At 38.9% G+C, this 15,580-nt stretch overlaps 1 protein-coding gene across 4 annotated transcripts in view; it reads left to right on the top strand.

The window, feature by feature from the left end:
• Nucleotides 1-15,580, top strand: part of NR3C1 (nuclear receptor subfamily 3 group C member 1) — a 229,927-nt gene that overhangs the window by 200,439 nt on the left and 13,908 nt on the right. For all 4 annotated transcript variants that reach the window (XM_040604260.1, XM_040604259.1, XM_040604257.1 and 1 more), the window contains 4 exons: nt 2,043-2,206; nt 6,401-6,517; nt 11,140-11,418; nt 14,400-14,544. In XM_040604260.1, the coding sequence (XP_040460194.1) occupies nt 2,043-2,206; nt 6,401-6,517; nt 11,140-11,418; nt 14,400-14,544 (705 nt within the window). The remainder of the gene's footprint in view (nt 1-2,042; nt 2,207-6,400; nt 6,518-11,139; nt 11,419-14,399; nt 14,545-15,580) is intronic.

Below are 15,580 nucleotides of genomic sequence, written 5' to 3'. Positions count from 1 at the left end.
AACTGAGTTGAATTACATTCTGCCATTACTTGGATATTGAGTGCTGCATTGTGCAAACTTAGTATTTTATTATAGCTTTCTGCTCTTTAAAGGAAGATCATTTAATTAGAAAACATACAAAAGCCATCACAAGGATCATGAACAGGATTACAGTCTATTGGTAACTGCCACTTTAGCTGACAGACTAGCTAATGATAGCTGTCAGCCACTTGGTAGAGTCATAGAGTAGAAGTGTTGCAGCACTTCACCAATATTTTCTGAACACAAAGGAGCAATGTGATGGATTTCAGTTCTTTTCCAATTTCTGCAAAGAAACGTTCTTTCCTGGGTTGGCTTTTTTCTTCCCTTCTTTCTCAAGGTTGACTCATTCTACTTCATTCCCGCTTCCAGCCTTTCCTGTTGAAGCCTTCCCACCACCCTTGTTCTGGTAGTCATCTTCTCTTCACCTTCCCTCAGCTATTCCAGCATGTTTGAGCTGTTGCTATGTTCTTGTCTGGTTTTTTTTATTTTTCTGCTCAGCTCTCTGCTCTATTTTAGATACAGGTCACCTTCTCCCCTAGCTCATATCAGATCCTGTTTTCGGGGGGGGGGGGGGGGGGGGGGGCTACATGTACCTTGGGCCTTTGTGTGCCTGTACTGTCTTGCGTTTTTTTCCCCCAAATACAAGTAATTTTTGCTTTTCTCTGACCTCTGGTTCCATATTTGTCAAAGTGTGAACTTCATTGACACGTTTATTCTGGTTTGACTTCTATCTCTCTGTATTTGAGTGGTAGGACTCTTGCTCCTTGGCTGCTTTTCTTATCGAGCTCTCAGTAAGAGCAAACACAACAGCAAAAGCCCTCTGAGTCGCCAGACGGGCCATTTTTCGATTGCTTCATGGGGATGGGCCATATGGAGGTGACCTGTTCTAAAGTAAAGCCTCTCAGGTGCTGAAGTGCTTTAATTTGGGCTGGAATTTTAAGGTTCTTGTGAATGTTTGAGGACTGTGGTTTGGGTTTTTTTATTTGGTTTTCTTGGTTTGGGTTTTTTTTTTTAAATGTGTGACCAAATCTGATCAGACTTTCTTTAGGAAAGGAAAAGCTAGCCCACTTACAAAGGTTAAGCCCACCCCAGGGAACGTGGATCTTCTGGAGGGTTTAGGAGTAAAGGCACCAAAGTATTTTAAAAAAAAGTGGTATTCTCTAGCTTCATCTGGAAAGTGTCTGGAACCCAGTTGGACAGAATTTTCTGTGAATATGACTTTTAAGTTAAGCATACAGTATATAAATTGCATTTGAAAAGTTTTAAACTTTGTGAAAGTGAACTCAGCAAAATGGGCCATGTGACAGGAGGTGCCGAGGCAGCCTTCAGCAGGTAGTCCATCAGGTTAGGGCTGTACAGTTTAAATGTGCTGAATAAGATTACCCTCTGCACTTCGGCACAACCACTGTTGGTTCGTCCCTTATGGTTAGAAGCAGCTGGAAGGTGATTACAATAAATTGTTTATTGTTCTAACAATTTTTTTGTTGTTGTTGTTAAAGAACTAACCCTTTATTTGTAGATGGCCTGTATGTTTACATAGGAGAACCATATCCTAAAAATTTAAAATATATATTCTTTTCCTAAAATGCTGGGCTGAAATGATAATTTATTACTGTGAATATGCATCAATATATGACTTAGTGTGCACAGCTTCTTACATGGTAGTATCTCAGTAGAAAAAACTGTAGTGATACTGGAAATTAAGCTCTTGTAGGACTCAATGCAGTGTGTAGGAAATGTGGCAGTAATGAAAACAATGCAGAATAAGAGTGTGTTTTAAGAGTCAGTTTTAAAGGCTAGGATAATTGTGCAAGAAACTTGGCTTCAGAATCCATACGGCTCTACTTACTTACTGTTTACAAAATTAGTTAACTGTTTTAGTCTAGTGAACCATTTCTTGCAGTCAGTTTCTTGCAGTTACAAACGTTATGAATGTTTGCCAGTATCCCATAGATATCAAATAAAAGTATTTTTATGCTGCATTTTTTTTTCTTTTTTTTTCTTTTTTTTTTTTTTTTTAGCCCTGGAATGAGATCAGATGTAAGCTCTTCTCCATCCACAACCTCAGCAACTACGGGACCACCTCCCAAGCTTTGTCTTGTTTGCTCTGATGAGGCCTCTGGGTGTCATTACGGTGTTCTTACTTGTGGCAGCTGCAAAGTGTTCTTCAAAAGAGCTGTGGAAGGTAAGATTTAAAAATACAAAATCCACATATCATCCACATTCAAATCCAGTAGTCTATTTGATCTTACTGGAACCCATGGTTTTGCTAGAATCCTACTGGAAAATCCCTTCCATTATATCACTGATCTTTTCATAGTAAATAACATTGATAATGGTGTATTATCTGAAGCATAGATTCCATTTACATTTATAAAATGCTCCCATTCACTCACAGTGTAAAAGGATGTATTGTTGTCTTGGCTTTTTGTTTCTTTTCTTTTCATTCATTGTTGTTTCTGTTTATTTGTCCTATTTATATACAGATATTTGTGCATTAGATTTGTGGAGTTTGTGATCTTTACGTTTAATTAGCTGTTTGGCGTATAAAGCTGTACATGAAACTTGATAAATCTGTTGCCTGCAGGTTATGATCATTTTACAATTTTTCCTATAAGCATTATTGGTTAAATTACATGCATGCCCATGTGTTATTTGCAAGGGTAACTAGGTAATGGGAACGTGTGTGGTTTTGCACTGTAGAGATTCTTCTCTAATCACAGGAAGAAAATAATTCTGGAAAATAGAGATGATGGAACACTAAATGTGAATCTGTGGAATGTATAGCAGAATAAGTAATCTATGATTTTGGGGCTACATAAGTAGTCATTTTATCATGAACTAGGATGTACCTCAATGTCTGACCCTTTGCAGAGAGATGTGGAAAAGTTAGAGTATATTCTCAGTGTCTCTGAAAGGGTAGAGATTCCTCTATTCTAAAATTACAACGTTTTTAGTTACATCCTGAAGGGTTTCCTGTCTCCTACGTTCTTTATGCAGCTTTTACTGGGTATTTTGAAGTGAATCAGACTATCATTTTCTGCTAACGTTTTTGCAAGCTGGGTTTCACTGGAGAAGAGGGAAGGCTGCTTTGACAGCCACCATTCAGTCTTTTCAGAAGAAGCACTTTCTCCCAATTCCCAGCACACTGGATGCAGTAGGGAGCTCCCTGGAAATGCAGAGCTTGTCAGAGGGATTGGAAAGTCAAGTTCTTGCCGCAGTTTTTGCTAGTCGCAAGGGGAAAGGATGTCAGATCTGCGGGAAGCTGAAGCTGTTTCTGAAGTATAACGAGACAACATGAGCTCAAGTGCAAAGCGCTGAGTTGCTTGGGCTTTGCGTGACTCCCAGCTGGTCCTGCGTGGAGTTATGGTCCTATTTAGAGCCAGGCTCTTTATGTGAAGCAAATAATCATCTGTGCCTTTGATGAAAAAAAGGTCACTGGATGCCTCTCAGAATTATTATTATATGGCAGCTGCAGATACATCATAGCAATGGTTTTGCCTGTCCTCAAGCTTAAACAAATCACGAAAGTTTTGATACGTGAAGAAATCAACCCAGTAATTCCTTTAGATCACTGATACAACTTGCCACATCCTACATCAGCTGTATTAATGTTAAAAATGTAAGCAGGCTTGTAGCTGAAAAATTGCAGTATCTTCCCCAAGGTTTACCTCTCTTTTCATTTTTATTGTTCTATAAATTATCCCAACCTCAATCCTTTTGATGAGGTATTGTGGATGTTTTCAGAAGCTCTTCCAGAATCTGTTAGTTCTAGTATTCACTTCAAGGAACAAATGATTTGATTTTTCTCTTTTAGGCATTTTTCTTACTAGGAGCGTATGTAAAAAGACTGTTTCTGCAATATCCTTCTTATTAATAGCTGCCAGGCACCTGTTAGTATGCAGATTGAGCTGACTTTGCACATTGGTTTTCCAGCCTGAAACCTTTTTTCTTGTACCTTTGTCTACACGCATGTGTACTGTGATACAAATAGTCACAGAAACTGAAAGTATTAGTATCTAAAAAATCAATATAAAGCGTGTTTCCTTCAGCAAAGAGCAGAACTAGAGGAGAGGAGGAAGCATGAAGGTGGGAAAGCAACTGTATATTTAAACACAGTTCTTGACATAAATCTGCTTTTCTTTGAGAACCCTGGGTGGCCACAGCCATCTTCTGGAATAGAATCATTTAGGTTGGAAATGACCTTTAAGATCACAGAGTCCAACTGTTAACCCAGTGCTGCCAAGCCCACCACTGTACCGTGTCCCTAAGCACTGCATCTACATGTCTGTTAAATCCCCCCAGGGATGACAACTCCACCGCTCCCCTCAGCAGCCTGTTAGAGCTCTTGACAACCTCCTCGGTGAAGAAATTTTTGGTGCTTCAGAGCCCTTGAGGTTCAGTTTCTCCATTTGGAGAACCAACCCCGCTCATCTCTAGTGTGTTACCTCCACCCTGCTGCCAACCTCCTTCTTCGCCACTCTCCCACCTCCACCTCCTCACCCTGCCTCAGATCCTCACACCTTCCCCCCACTTCACCTCTGCCTCCTGCTGTGATCCAGATTGTTCTTCAGCATTTTTAATTTCATCTTCCAGCATCCTTTGTCTGCAATTTCTAATCTTTCTATATGCTGGTGTGCTCAAATGAGCAAAGACTTGGTTCAGTCTCAGTGCTTCAGAGCCCCAGGCGCCGACTTGAGCTGCAATGCAATGTTGAAGAGTGTCCAACCTCTGTAAAGTGCCCGTCTGCCGTAAATCCCCTTGGAAACATTTCTGTTTGCTCACTACCAGTTTTTACCAATGTATTGTTTGTGAAGTATCATTGGGTTTTGAGCAGCAAAGAACTGAAATGCATGCCTCTGTACAACTGGCACGTCCTCTGGGCAGCAGTCAGAGGTGAAGCAGAAGGTGACATCAACTTCCCTTCATTCTTCCACAGAATGTTGATGTGACAAGGAGTCTTTAATATAACGTAATACAGAGAAATAATGCAGGTTTCACCTAAAAAAAAGCAATAATAGGTAAACAGTAAATATAAGAAGCCAAATGACAACTTCACGGAGATGAGGCTGTTGGGGGGGAAAAAAGATGGAACAGCTCAGGAAAATCTACACCTGAAGCATATGTACAGACTGAAACCATGGGCTCATTGAACATCTTTGTGAGACAAGAAATTGTAGGCTCTGTTCTATTGCAATGATGACATATGTTCATCAGTTTGTGTTTCATGTGTGCATGCATGTATATTTGTTCTATACATACTAGTATGCTAATGGCACACAGAATCATGAATCATGGATTTATTTTCCGAGTTACGTTAAAATCCAGGAGTATACAAGGGACAGTAAGGCTTCCTCTTCTTCAGATGGAAAAGGCAGAGGAGGTTCATTCAGAAAAACCTTCAAGGCTTCCTCAGAATATCAACTTGAAACGCTTCACTGGTGAAGTTTGAATAAAGCCACAGTAATGGACTCTGCATACCTGTAATTTTCACAGCTGACATGAAACCAATTCCTTAACCAAGCTCTTTTTCTGTGAGAAGATTGTTGGACTCCATTGTTAATAAGTCAGTATGTGGAAAATGTTTGTTTCTCGCAACATTATACTACCAGAACTTTGAAAACAGTGTAAAAGCCTAGCTTGCAGCTTTCTGCCCTCTAAAGAAATACGTTGTTTGATCCTTGTCTGGGAGAAGGGTATAACTTTCAGTAATACCTTTCTCTAAATAAGTTATATTGATACATGTGTTCATATAATTCAAATAATTAAGAATAGACACTACTCTTCTGTTGCCTTGCACTTAACAGCTAAGAAATAAAGTTATTTTAATTCATGTGGTTCAAGTTGCCATGTTTCTAGGGTCAGTTTTGCTCCAAATCTGTGAATCCATAAAAATGTCAGGGAACTTGGTTTGCCCAGTTCAGGCTTTGTGTTAAACAAGGAGGAGGTTTCACGACTTTCAAAATGATAAGAAGCTGTGCTTGTGTATCTGTGGAAATGTTGCATGTATACTTTATAAATGGCTTTATGGATGTTACTTACATCTCTTACAAAACTAGGAAAATTGGAAATGTGCCGTAGAAGATAGCTTTAATAAATATAAGAGAAAAATAGTTTTTAAAATAGAATTTGCCTGATGTTTACAAATAGAAAATAGAATTTTTACCTAAATTAATTGGCTTTGGTGTCTAAACATGAGAAATATGTTTTGTGTATAGTTCTATGAAATCATGTGGATACTGATCTTATTTTTGCAAGAGATGAAGTGCGGTAAGCAAAGGTGTTATATAGTCCTTGGATCCTTAACGTTACTGAAAGAATGACTTCTTCTGCTACTCTGTAGAGCATACAGTTATTCTATATGTTTTTGTGAATACAGGGCAGCACAACTATCTCTGCGCTGGGAGAAACGACTGCATTATTGACAAAATTCGGAGGAAAAACTGTCCAGCATGCCGTTATCGGAAATGTCTTCAAGCTGGCATGAACCTTGAAGGTAACTTAAAATGGTCAAATCTCCTTTTTATTTTTGAGTCCTAGACAATAAAGGTGTGGCTGCCTATGAACCTGATACAATTATTTGAGCACCACTTTAATATAATAGAAGTAAGTACCGCATTTTATGTTGTGTACGAGCATTTTAATGAAAAGCAAGTTTGGTTTTTTTACACTAAAATTTCTCCTACACTTTTCTGTCCATATTCAGTTGCTCTGTCTCTCAGTATATTCAGCAGAAGTGAGTCATACACACAAAACAGGGTTATTTTTTATTCCTGTCAGCATATATATCTTGTGGCTTTTTTCTTGAATCTGAGATGGCAGAGCTCTAGGAGAACACTTGTAGGGAAGTGTGATGCCTGCCCATTCTAACCCAGGAGGGTGACCTGACACTGAAACCACAGATGAGAGGGAAAGCCCAGAGACAATGATAGGAAGTTGGAGTCAGGCGTACATCTTCAAACTGAAAAGGAATGTATTTTTGTTCATGCTGTGGATTCTTCTTAAATGCCTGTCAGAATCTCTCTAGAAAAGATAGGTTAAATTTAAATGTACCAGTACTTATTTGTTCTCTGCGAAGTCCTGGATGGCTTATGAGAAACTGAAGACCACATCAACTGGAGGTTTAGCAGCAGTTGTAAAATGGCATAAAACATTTTTATTAGTGTCAGCTATGTTTTATGCTTGATATTTCTTCCTTGAGGTGTAGAGATTAACACAGTACTTACTAGTGTAGTTATCATGGTGATACTTGTATAAGCAAAGTTGTCAGATAAAGATGTCAAAAATATATGTCAGACACAAATGCGAGCAGAGTTTCATTTCAGTCAGCAATAATATCCTTTGGTAAAATGTAAGTAGTTAATTAAGTTAGGTAGATGATACACATACTGGAGTCTATGTCAGCACATCCTTTCTCTTCTGCTTCCATCCTCTCTCAGGAGGATGAATCACCAGTTTCTCTGCCCCGCAGGTGGCTCTCCATGCCGCTTCCTTCAGAGCAAAGGGAAAAAAGCTGACTGTCTGAAATGTTACCCCTTGTATGACACGCTTACGAGTACATCCCGTACTTCAGGGTACAGATTTGCAGGGAGGAAGGGATGTTGCCAGTGTTCTGTGTGCAGGATATGGTGGTACATCTCTTAACAGCCAAAGACTACAATAGTAGTGTCTAATATAAACCCGTAAAGTACATGAGGTTGTCAGTGAATGTCTCCCAGTAGCTAGATTCAGCTTTTAGATGTTCCCAGTGGGCTGAACCGTGCACTTAAGAGATAATAGCAGGGTGGGCCACTTGCCCACTCTTGGTGTTCAAGATCAATGGTGCTGGTGTAGCCAGTAGCAAGTAGAGGTAACAGTAAAGCCTAAACACCACAATTTTCATTTTGAAGAGGAAGACGGTTTTTTTCTACTTTTTCTGTCCATAATTGTTTTCAGAAAACATGTATCATAGTCATATATTTATCTATGTGAATAAAGCACTTTATTATGTATATTACCCTAATAGTATGCCTTTCCATTCTGGCATCAATTTATGTGGATACTTTTTAAAGTAGACGCCAATACAGGTACCTCAGGCTCTGGGACATGTTATTTGAGTTGCCTTTCTGCACCAAAGAAAATTGAAATTGAACGACGTCTGACACTTGCCACTTTTCCACATGTAGTTTGGAGCCCTTCCAATGATGGTTTGTTTGCTCGAATTTTGGCACAGAAGATCCTAGAGAATAGTGACTTTTTGGAGGATGGATATTATAACATAAGTTGTTGGGAAAACGGGGGGGAGGGTTTTTGTGTCTCAGAAGGGGAAGGAGATCTAGAAACTCGGCAATGCAAAAATGGAAGAACCCAAGGTAGTGTGAAACAGTGGAAAACAACCATGAAAACAACGATTTATTGAACAGTTCTGAACAGATGGTGAATTGGTCGTACAGAACTCGTAGGAAAAGTCATCAGATGTATCCTCAGTGCATAAATAGTGGTTATAAGCAAAGCAGTTAATGGATAGCAAGATATCACAATATCCTGCCATGTCAATGTGAAGGCCCCTTTCACTTAGCCTTCCTTGCTGGTAGGCTTCTTCCATGAATCTGTTCAGTCACATTTTGAGTATCTCTAGGTTTCTGATACCTTTAGTGAATTTCACTGTTAGATATTGGGTAGGAGATTAACTTATTTTTAAACAAATAAATGCACACATAAAGTCTACCATGCAGTATTCTGATTCTGGCCTGTGCTTGTGCTGAGACACTTTTGTCTCCTTCTACAAGAGAAAGATGTTACTTGATAACTTTCTGTTGTAGGCAGGTTTATCTTCATTCACACCTTCAGCCCTGCTTATCACCCTTTTCTGGAACTTTCTTGTTTCTATTGCATGGGATTTTTTTTGAGTGTAGCAACAGGAAAAATGTATAACTATCAAACTAACAGAGGTTTATGCAGTAGAATAATGGTGTTTTCTATTACAGCCTTTATTTCCTTGAATTCTCATTTCCACTGTCATCGTTAATTGACCCTAGGCTTTCCTTGGCAGCCTTTCTCTGTCTGATGTGTTTGAAGAAAAGATTTATTGTTCGGGTTTATGCCTGTAAAAAGTCATCTCATAACTTTTTTGGCCTTTCATACTGTATTTTATATTTAAACTGTTGGCAATTTATGAGGTTTTTTCTCCCATCTTCATTTTGAATTTTTTTCAGTTTTTTGAAGGATCTCTTCCTCTTTCTAACAGTATTCATTGCCCTCCTCTGTAATTCCCATGGGTTTTGCCATGATAAATCCTATTTTAGAAGTCAGGTGGATGGTCTTGTGTCTGTCTGGCAGCGCGTGGCCCTGAGCAGTGGCTGGGGTGCTGCGCCCCCCCGGGACAGTGAGTGGGCCACCTTGCCCACCGCGGGATGGGAAGCCTTTGCAGCTCCCTGGATGCCAGACTGCAGGGGCGTGCGTTTGGTTTGGTTGTTCATTTGTTGGGGTTTTTTGGGTGGGCTTGTTTTGGTTGGTTGGGTTTTTGGTTTTTTTTTGGGGGGGGGGGGGGGGGGGGAGCTGTTCACAGAAAATCTTGGATGCTTTTATTTCCATGCAGAATTTATCTGCGTGGTTTATCTTCTTTTCTCTGCCGAGTTATCTGCGTGGTTTATCTTCTGTGACTTGCCCTGAGGAGCTGTTTTTAAATTTGTGGTATTTTTCTATTTGAAAATAAATCGTGAAGAAATACATTATCTCAACCTTTTTTTGTCAGTTACGACTATATATCTAAGTCGGGTCTAGTAGCATAGCCTAATAAAAATTCTTGCATAATACTTTGTCTTATCAGATCTGTTTCTTTTGATTATGATTATACCAGACTTTCTGGACTGGAAATGCTCTATACCAAGTGTCTGCATTAAGCTGAAGGCATGTGCATGTAAATTTAAGTCAGAGCAGTTTGTTTGCTTTTGAGAACAAGGATAATGGGGCAGAAAATGCCAGAATGTTGAAAGAATTTTGGAGCAGCCATTTCAAAACAGATGAGAACAACAAGAAGCTCTTTGCCCCAAGGAAATAACTGTTGCTGTTCCCCCATGACAGTCTTGGCAGATGTGGCCTGTGTATAAGCCTTTGGGAAAGTGCAATTTGTACAAGGTCCACAGAGGGTTTCTTATCTTTAGCAGTTAGTTTCTGAAGTCTCTGTCCCAGTCAGTGGGAGAAACGGGGTCAGGAGGGGAATTTTCTATGTTGTTAAGCTACAGTTGGCGCATTTCTGATGATTAGAGATTCTGAATAGGTCAATAGAAACTCAGCGTGTGAAACCATATTACATGATGCTTTTATGTGCTAGTGATTTATCTCTGAAGTTGCAGAACAGAAAACAATTAAATTAGTTGAGACACAGGAAAAGAACTGGGTTTCATTTTGGTCTCTGTTAAATAGTGCGCTCGGTGTAGCAGACTGCATCCAGGAGAGCTGAAAGCCAAGTAGAAGACTCCACTATTGACAATATGCTTATAAAATTGTTGCTCCAACTTTTTTTAGTTTACAGTTAACATCTCTGTGTGATGTTTTATTTATTTGGCAAATGAGTTTTAGGGTTTAATTACACAGCAATTATTTATATGCAAGAGGGTTGGCAAGAGAAAAATCTCCTCTGGCAGTATTTTCCAAAAAATATTTTCCCTGGCTCAAGAGATTGAGGAATTTATTACGCGTTAAATACTGGGGGTGGGTGTCCCTTTCTTCTGCACTGTTTGTATACTTAGTATCTTAAGGAACTTACAAAGTGCACAGTTCTGAAAATACTTACGAACAGGTGTCATGCTGTCACATGGAGTTTCACTGAAATGTAATTGCATGTAATAGAAATCATAGGATCAGGCCTTGTAACATACCTGTAGGTGTTATCTAACATTTTGAAACATTAACATGAATGTGACTTTCACTAAAACGTAAACTAAACTGATTTTCACAGGAAGCTTGATTAGAATTAGTGTGACATTATTTGCAGTTTTATGAAAAAAATGCTTTAAAATTTTCAGTTGCCTGATCTACAACTGCAGGAAAACGTCAGCAGCATTTCCTTTGTTACGTTTTTATTGCTGTGCGGTCACTTTCCATTATCTAACCTGTGACTTACCAAAACTTTCCCAGCTCGAAAAACAAAGAAGAAGATAAAAGGAATTCAGCAGACTAACGTAACAGGAACACGGGATGTTTCTGAAACTCCTGGAAACAAGAGCATCGTTCCTGCGTCCCTGCCGCAGCTGACCCCGACCCTGGTTTCCCTGCTGGAGGTGATTGAGCCGGAGGTGCTGTACTCGGGCTACGACAGCACGCTGCCAGACTCCAGCTGGAGGATACTGTCAACACTCAACATGTTGGGAGGCCGGCAAGTAGTAGCTGCAGTGAAGTGGGCAAAGGCAATACCAGGTAACAGGCAAATACATTAATTACAAAGTGTAGTCTTTTTATTGTGCTTAAAATCTGCCTTTTGTATTTGGTCTCCTTCAGAGCCTTTGCAGATGAAGTTTTAGTAATGTTTGGGCTTACTCATGTCTCACTGGAGTGGAAAAGCAGGGAAAAATACAGATGCAAAAATGTATTTACTACAATTACAAGTTAGGTCATTTTCCATGAACCCTTGGACCACTGAGTGTTAAAATTTATATTAAAATGGAGATTTGGCTTTAGAAGTAATATAGACAACTATTTTTATGAGCTCTAGCTCCACCTCTTAAATAATTACTTCTTGAATACTTTCAGCAATGAGGTTCTCCTGACTTTTACAGACTGGTACTGCTGTAATGGCTTGTCTGGGCCTGCATTTGTGTATGGTTCTTTTTTTACCACCCCTCACCACATCTGTAGTTTTTTCCTGGCTGGGAATAGACATTTGAGTGTCCAGTTTCAGCATGGAAGTCAAGGTGTTCATTTTCTCTCAAGCACTGTAGCTACGCGATTATAAACTGCCTGTCACCTGGGGAATGTGGAAGGTTTGGTGCTATCTTGGCTCCCTCCTGAAGACACAGTTAGCAGCTGCCTCACTGAAGAAGTGATGTCAGATCTCCCGCCTCGCACATAACACATAGCATCCCATAGCGTGTCTCTGGGGAGAGGCCAGGGCCAAAAGTAAAGCTGTAGATCTGTTTATTCCTGGCAGAGAAAAGGCTGGCGTTTTCCTCCCTTTCACTTTTACTCAGTTCCATCGACTACCTGATTGCACAAACCCTAGCAAAAAGACCTCCATCATGCGCATGTGGCCCAATAATAACACCACAGAATAAATCTGCCAAAAAAAAAAGAAAAAGTCTGAGAATTAAATTTATGAGTCGTAGTGGTGCCTCTTTTGAGTCAGGGACAATAAATTAACAGTGGAAAAGAAAGGCTGGTAAACTCAAACATGTGACCAGTAGAGATGTGAATAAAGACACTTGAATGTCTGAGGGCTATTCTGCAATAGTGAATTAAGCTGAATTAGCTAAGATCTACATTAGAAGTTCACATGCACACACTTTCTTCTGGGACAGATCTTTAGGAGACCATCTGGTATTCACCAACACAGATTTAGGTACCCTTTTTGTAAAACAGTTGTGTGTTCGTAATCTCTTCTGAAAAGTTTCCCTAATTAGACAAAGCCTTCAGGTGAGGACATATGCTCTTAAGGAAAATGCCAATCTTCTCTTTAACAATGACATCAATAGGAGCTATTCTTATCACTTTTTATCTTGTTTGTTTGTTTGCTAAGATAGTTCTTCATGAGTGTTTAATTTGCATATACTGCTCCTGGTTGTATGCTGTCAGACATACTAACAGTAAACCAGCATTGGTTGCCAAACCCTGTAGTTGGGGTTCCAGAATTTCTTGAGAAGTGTTTGAGCAAAGATTTGACCCAGTAAGTTTTAAATAACTTTGAAACACTTTGCTTGTATTTCAGAAGTGGTAAATGGCAGTTACTGCTGTCTCCAAAGCCAGAAGCTTTTTCTGAAGTTGTTAGACATACCAGGGTTTCATTATTTATTAATCTGAATGCTGTCTGTTTGCACATTGTCAGGAACCAGCAGTTACGAGCTCTTCAGATGTCAGATGCTTAATAAAATTAAATAAAATCAACTTGAATTCAGACCTTAATAATGATTCAATATGGCACAGTACTTAGATTCTGCCAACATTTAGCAGCAAATAGGAAGTAGTGTTGCTAATTAAAAGCTGCCAACATTTTAAGACTATTGGAGGGACCAATTTTCAGATTTTACACATTTCCTCATTGTTTAATTGGCTCTGTTCATGCTATGTATTCTTATAAGATTAGAAGCAGTTAATGATGGTGAGTAATGCAATACATATTTTGTTAAGGTCATTGTACAACTGTTGTTGAATAAGAACAAAATTTGACATTAAACCATTTATTGTCTAGTGGACTGCCCTCACAAAAGGTGAAAAATACTGTTATTTTTGGAAGCTAGCCCAACGAATTATAGTGTATCTTTATTAAATATAATTGTTGTCTTCTGTAACCTATGTAACTGACCATCAGTTCCAGATTAAGTGCACACATTTTGATTATTTTTATTTTATTTTTATTTTAATATTAACATCCCTTTTTACTACCTGTAGTACCTATTAAGACTTAGCCATCTGGTGTTCTGTCCGTCCAGAATGTAACTAATACCATGATTGTCAGAGCCCAGGGCTTTCGGGGTGCATGTACTTTTGTAGATTGGGTACTGAGAATTTATTTTGAACTGTATATATCTTAAGTGTGACTATAATGCATAATGCAGAGTTCAGGAGTTACTCTTTCTGTTGCTTTCTTTTGCTATTTTTCAGTGTTATGTATGTTTTGTATGGTTGACAGTTACACATTCAAACCAGATCAAGATTGAGTTATACTGGAGCTTTCTATTCCAACCTTTCAAGATTTGTACGTAGTCATATTGTCCAGAAAACGTAACTGGAGTCCTGTGGTTATGAACACTGAATTTCTACATATGTGAAATTTTACATAGGCAAAGGATTGCTTGATAGTATACTAAGTATTTGAATGTAACTTTAGTAGCTGGAAAATAGCATTGAAATTCTGCACCCCTTTTAAAGTGCATTTCTTTGTCCAGCAAGAACTTTCTCATAAGATATGTCTTACTGTTGTAATTTCTTTTCTTCTTCCACCAAAAATCTAGTCTAAAATCCTGACTGAATCAGGTGACTGTAAAATTGCAAGAAATTTTGTTATTTCAGGTACAGTCATCACAGTAACAGAAATTTTTATGAAGTACACTTGTAAAAGTGATAATCTGCATTGATAATGCAGAAGTTGGACTTTTGATAACCATGGTCCTTTTCCAAGTTATGGGTGGTTTTTGTCTTTTGTTTGCCACTGATACTGTCACAGCTCAATTTTATTTTTTTCCCAGGTTTCCGAAATTTACATCTGGATGACCAAATGACCCTTCTGCAGTACTCGTGGATGTTCCTAATGGCTTTCGCGTTAGGATGGAGATCATATAAACAATCCAATGGAAATCTCCTGTGCTTTGCACCAGATCTCATTATTAACGAGTAAGTAAGACATTGGTCATTTTCATAGTTTCTTAGGGTGATACTAGGCTCCATGCAGTATTTCTGGGGTTTGCGCTTGAGAAGAATCTCTGGGTAGCAAATTCTTGGAACAGATCACAAATCAGTCTGGCATTTGCAACTTGTTTTTCTTTTAGGAGATTGCTTAGTGTTTTTAAGTCAAATGAAAGAAAGGTATTTTTGCTATTAAGTGTATTTATATCCAGAAGTTTTTGTGGGAGATGTTTGTATTGAAATGTTCCATATTGTGACTGTTCCTGCAGCATTCATTATAATCCTTCATTTTATCAGAGCCGACACAGTTGAAGCTAAAAATATATCTGGGATGGAGAGAAAAGTTTGGCAAATTGCGTAATGTTCTGGATGGTTATTGTGTAAAAGTGATGGTACGGTCCTACCAGTTTCATGGAATTCTCGATCAGTTAACATTTATATCTGAGCCTGATTAAAATCTGGCTAAAAAGACAAAGCTACAAATGGCAAAAAATATTTGATTTGTATTAATTTGTTGAACTTTGTTATCACCTTTCAAGGAAAGTTGAATTTGCTAGAATATTTGGACATCTTTTTTCTTGTACCGTGTATCGTTTTTCCTTGTATTTTTCAAACTTGTGTTGTGCAGTAATTCTGTATTGTAGAGGAGTGAGAGAGGGAATTTGGGATTGTCAAGGTGATGGGCAGAAGCCTTAGTTTGACATGCAGAAGGAGAAAACGTTTTGCACAGAAATATGCATAGTTCAAAGGTGTAGTAGCAGATCAGGTTAGGTTATCCCTTTCTGCCTCCAGTCTGGAGAGCAAACCCTCCATCTCAACCTTCTCCCATGGGGATGTATTTGGGAATTGGTCCCGATGGGCTGTCATGCTTGCCTGCCTTTGAAGCCATTTCAGCAGCTGTGTCCTTCAGTGCATATATTAAAAAGCTGCTTCTTCAAGCAGGTGGAAGAGTTGTCTGTGTAGTCTGTAACAAACCTTTCAAGTGAACTTTCAGTCTTGCAATGCCAGTGATGTTAGCAATATT

Source organism: Falco naumanni, chromosome 8 (assembly GCF_017639655.2).
Source record: "Falco naumanni isolate bFalNau1 chromosome 8, bFalNau1.pat, whole genome shotgun sequence".
NCBI classification, from domain to species: Eukaryota; Metazoa; Chordata; class Aves; order Falconiformes; family Falconidae; genus Falco; species Falco naumanni.
The sequence above is the reverse complement of the archived record's forward strand: the minus strand, read 5'-3'. Positions and strand labels throughout refer to the sequence as shown.